This window comes from Aptenodytes forsteri, unplaced genomic scaffold (assembly GCF_000699145.1).
Source record: "Aptenodytes forsteri isolate BGI_AS27 unplaced genomic scaffold, ASM69914v1 Scaffold139, whole genome shotgun sequence".
Taxonomy (NCBI): domain Eukaryota; kingdom Metazoa; phylum Chordata; class Aves; order Sphenisciformes; family Spheniscidae; genus Aptenodytes; species Aptenodytes forsteri.
In genome coordinates, this window is record NW_008794414.1 from 3,949,049 (window position 1) to 3,954,354 (window position 5,306).

General features: G+C 35.5%; 1 protein-coding gene across 1 annotated transcript in view; it reads left to right on the plus strand.

The window, feature by feature from the left end:
• Positions 1-740: 740 nt before the first annotated feature.
• ST18 (ST18, C2H2C-type zinc finger) overlaps positions 741-5,306 on the plus strand; it is a 242,159-nt gene continuing 237,593 nt past the window's right edge. The window contains exons 1-2 of the mRNA XM_019474600.1: positions 741-791; positions 2,343-2,519. Coding sequence (XP_019330145.1) covers positions 741-791; positions 2,343-2,519 — 228 coding nt within the window. The remainder of the gene's footprint in view (positions 792-2,342; positions 2,520-5,306) is intronic.

Here is a 5,306-nt window from a genome sequence, read left to right on the forward strand (position 1 = left end):
GGAACCAACTTTTTAACTAACTCTTTACAACTATCTGTGTCTATATACACAGACAATTAAGAACTAGTACCTGTTTTTCATTTTATATACACAGTTACCTCTGAAAACTTTTATTTTTTAATGTAGAGTGGAGATGCTAAATTTTGTATAGTATACCACTATACCATTTTGTCCAATGGCTGAGTATGGAGGTCTGATGAGTAACTTAGGATTTTTCAAGTCTGGAAAAACAACACTTACAACTACTTCAGCCTGACAATGAATGCCATTCTTAAGGGAGGATTTAGCTCAAAGGCAGTGGGCTAGATCCACAGCTGGAATTAATTAGAGATGCATTTGTCAGTAATTTGGCCAGATACGTCTCAGATGAACTCTCCAGCTCAGGTTGTTCCTCTACCTATATCCATCTACCTATGATTCACCAAAATTATCTAGTAAAATAATTGCTGTGTCCTAAGTTTCTTTCAGCTTTTGCAAATAATGTAAGTCTCTCTTATCTTACATCTTTTTAATGGTATTTTTAGACTTTCTTATATGTAGACCCTTGTGCAAACACAAATACCTTTTATATTCCAACAGAAAACTCATCATGTTAAATCCTCTGCGAAGGGGAGGTGCTGCAGTTACTGCTGGAAAATTAAAATATTGGTCTGGTTGGGTTTTGCCTAGTTTCCTGCCTGTGGAGTACCCTAAATCTTTCGTGTATAGAGCTCCTCTGAAAGTTATGTAGGGCTGTTGTCATGTCTAATGCAAATTTTATCTTTAGTGACAACACAGAAGAGCCTTACAAGGTATGTAAGGGATGCTTTAATAGCCATTTATATTTCCAGTGTGTTTATGTAAGTTTAAATGACAATAAGACAGTGTTCTTTAGTAAACAAACTGCTTTAATATGTTCTCCATAGTGACCTGTACACTTGTGCAATATTAAAATATTACAAGACAAAATATAAGCTTAAGCATTCATCAAGCAGCAACTAGTCCCTGACCAGGCCCCTCACTTCACCTTGGATCTGTTTTACTGTTCTCTTGATTTTCTTCTCTTAATTATAGAAAATAAAATATGTGACACCAGAGTTGAACTCTGGTAGTTGAGATTAAAGCTAAATTATGTTAGAAAAAAAATAGAATAATATAAAACATGTACTAACAATGTGCCACTCCCCCAAATTAATATAATCTAATATTATGAACTAAGGCTTATAGCATGCTGTACAGTTGTAAATTTCTAGCTTTCTAGTTTTCTAGCACTGCATCATGGAAGACTATCCAGATTGTCTAGGTAAATGACCTTCTGATTTCAAAATGGTTTTAAGGACCTTTATTCAAGGCTATGAATATGCACCATTGGAACTCAGCAACTTGTTTCCACATACTATTATATTAAATTCAGGTGTTCTTATTGAACATTTCTATATTTATAAAACAATGCAAAGTGCTTTACAGAGATTTTTAGAAGATATGTTCCTTTCCCAGAACTTTAAAGCTGTCAGGAAGATGGAATGCCATAAGAAATAAAAGAAGGGTAGAAAAATATGTTCTGAGAATTAATTAGTGTATCTACATGAACTTCTGCCTGAATGTTATGTGTTCACGTTTATCTGTTGTGTGGGTTTTTTTAATGAATGAGGAGTTGCTAGCATGGCAGCAAAGGACAACTATGACATATGGTGACAGTTCTTCATTAGATTTTCCTGAAATTTAAGGCTACTTGGGAATATATAAGGGGGCATCTTTTAACATTCTTATTTTCCATGAAAAATGTCAGTAGTGCTCCTCTCAAATGGAAAGAAACATGTCAGAATTGTGGCCTTTGGAAAACAAGGATTATATTTTCCCTTGAGATGTGCTCAAACCAAACTCTCTAGCCATATCTGAACTTGAGTAGGTGTACTCCACAGTCCTGATTCCCTATTTGGTAGGAGTAAGTGTGGTGTAGAGTGAGATGTGCACTTTTGGATTTCGTCCTGACATGCAGTCAAGATACAATTAAGTTGTCAATCCAGACCCAAGACTCTGGCAAGATCTCCTTAATCCCTTGCTTAAACGTAGCATAAATCTCTAGGGGCGATTCCAACACTTCCCGATCCCCACTGGAGCACCTAAGCACCAGAACCAAAGGTAAAGGTGTACACTGTGCTCTTCTGAAATTTATGTCAAATGTAGTATTTGTATTTCACTTAGGTTAGGTGATTATACCTCCTGTTCCTTTTCCTGAAATGCCTGTCTATAGCAGAAGCGACATTATATATAACAAAATGTTTAAACATGCATTGAACTTTCTGTTTAGACAGAATATTAGTGTTTCTGAAGGTCCTGTCACCGCTTTATTCCTGCTGCAGATTTGGCGTCTCAATGGCTTTGGCATGTTTTCGGACTTCCTACATCCCAGCAAAGTGGAACCGCATGATGTAATGTGGGCACATCTTGCAAAGGCAGAAGCCACTTCTTCAGCAGCCTCCAGTATGCTCCTAACTCTGCAGTTTGCAGAGCTGCTAAGCTGTATAGGAGGCTTACAGGTGAGATGCATCCTGTGGCAGAGCACTGGAACAGTCCCTCCTTTCCTGCATGCTCTCTAAGCAAGTAAAAGGAGTTCCCAGGGTAAGGAGAACAGAGGCAATCTCTCTCCATAGAATATACGTAGGATAGAGTATCTTGTGGCTGTAGCTACAGTTAAAAAGTTCTTAGGTTAAACACTTAATGTCTGCTGTGACTATACATGCAAACAGCATATCTCAAAGCAACCCCTGCTTCTGGTAAGTAGATTCCCCATCTTTAACCTAGCTTGTGGAAACAGTCCAAGTTTAACTGTATTCCAGGCAAGTTTATGGAACTGATTTTCTCACATAACGAATGTTACCTTACTTGGGACATTTGGATTGGATGATGCTACTTACACTTCCAGTATTTATCATAAAGGGCTAATCCTAACTCCAGCTTCTGTGTCCGTGATCAAAATCAAAGTTTTTTAATTCCAAATATGAAACTTATTCCTTCTGCTGGCAACCAACTGTAATAAGTGTACAGGATTGGCATATCTCCATATGCCATTAATTTCCATAACTTTTATCCTAAGAGCTATTTTCTGTGTTTTAACATCTTTCAGGTGCTAGGCTATCTTTCCAAGAATAATATCCATATTAAGTGTAAGAAATTTATGGTGAACACTTAAATTGGATGCTAAAAATTAAAGATTTTTTTCCAGCTTGATAGGATTAAAAGAAGTTTGAATTGGTTTATAGTTCTGAATTGTACATTGTACAATTGTGTTCAAAATATATATCTTTTAACTTTTAGGTGGTATATTTAAGTTAATAATGGACATGCATGATTTATGCAGTGCCTATATAGGACTGTAGCTAATCTTTAGACTTCTGTCAGATATCCTTGTTTCCTTTTCAGCTGAAATTAATATAAACAGTTTCTGGGGAAAAGACAGAAAGTGGTCATGTAATACATACCACTTAGTGTTTTCATATGTATTGGAAATGTGTGTGTTATGGTTTTTTTAGTATGCATATGTATGCATTATCTATCCCAGCTACCTATAGAGGAGAGAAGCTTTTGAAACCAGTTAAGTTTAATATACTCTTGATTAAATTGCAAAACTGACTTTTGTTTAAATAAGTATTTCATAGGCTATTCATGATTTATACACACAGATTCTGATACTGAGTGGGTGGAATTAAACTTAGAGCATCTTTATTCTTTCCAAAGGAGGTCATTTTATGTGTATAGTTGCTTTGTTTATAAGATAATCAAACTATATGGATATTTTCTGCAGCTTTATTATATAGTATTAAAGAACAAAGATTGTCCTTTTGTTTTAAAGGGTTCCACTTCTAAGTGTAGATTAAAGGATTCTGCTGTGTCAATAACCATATACCCTATATTTGTGTGAATAAGACATAAAATATGCCACATACGGAGAAATCCCATCAGATTTAAGAATAGCAAGCATTAAAAAGACTTCTCCAGACCCTACAGAGCATCTCCAAGTTTTCTGTGCAGTTAAAACTGTTTTTAATTGTTTAATAGTATTTAAAGCAACTATGAGAAAATTCTAAGATAAATTGTATCATATTTAATCCTTCTTGACTGATTGTCGTTTGCCTTAATGCTATGAGTTATTGCAGCAATGTTTTTAGTATTCTGATTCAGTCCAAAACTTCAATTTACTCTTGAAAGGCCTTTTGAAACTTCTCCAAACCAGGAATCCTGTGATTTAGCTAGCTCTAGTTGGAGATCTGTCCTTAATATTAAACTTTAATCTCCTTTGTTGCAAATTTTGTAAATTATTGCTTGCATGTCCTTGGTGAACATAGACAACAGTTGATCATTGTCCTCTATAGAAAGGGCATTATACATTTTTGAAGACTGTGATCATGTTCCAGTTCAGTCTTTACTCTCCTAGACTAAACAAGCTCCATTATTTCAACCTTTCCTCATAGGTCATTTTCTGCACCTCTTATCATTTTTATTACTCTTCTCTGGATGCTATCCAGTTTGTTTACATCTTTCGTAATGACTCAAGCCTGGTCTGTGTCCGCTAACAGAACCACATTCTTCCTAATGTAGTTAAGACCTGGTTTTAAAACAAACAATTAAGACTAAACGGTTTGATCACAAAGTACTCACGTGTAAAACATGTTTGTTTGAGAGCTATGTCTTCCTTACTAGGCCTAAAACAATGCTTGTACAATTTTGATAGCCAAGACAAAAAAAAAAGCACGGTTTGTAACATATGGTAGTGATTAAACTAATTTGGGAAAGATCATGAGGTTCATTCTGTCATTTCTGACTATCTGTTGGACAGGAGATGTCTACACAATTTTACTTATTTTTTGTGAAAAATCATTGATATGGTACTCCTGACCTACTGCAATGCTTAGGATCTGCTGCTTAAATGCAGACAGAAACAGTCATTGTCCAAATGTTATAGGAATCACTTTCTCTGTAGTTCTAGAAAGTTATGCTTTACTTTTTAAAAAAATAAAAATAAAATTCTATTATAAGCATTTAAAAACAATTATCAGTCAGGAATTTAGAGCAAAATCAGACTTCACATTCATATGAAGTTAAACATTGTCTTTGACCGGATATAAATGATAAGCAAATGAAGCACAACTTGATCTGGCATTTGATATCTGTTCAGAAGAGTGATATAATGAATTAAGGCAACTTGTGTCTAGAGCACAAGTCTTCTGAGGAGCGGCTGAGGGAACTGGGGTTGTTTAGACTGGAGAAAAGGAGGCTCAGGGGAGACCTTATTGCGCTCTACAACTACCTGAAAGGAGGTTGTAGCG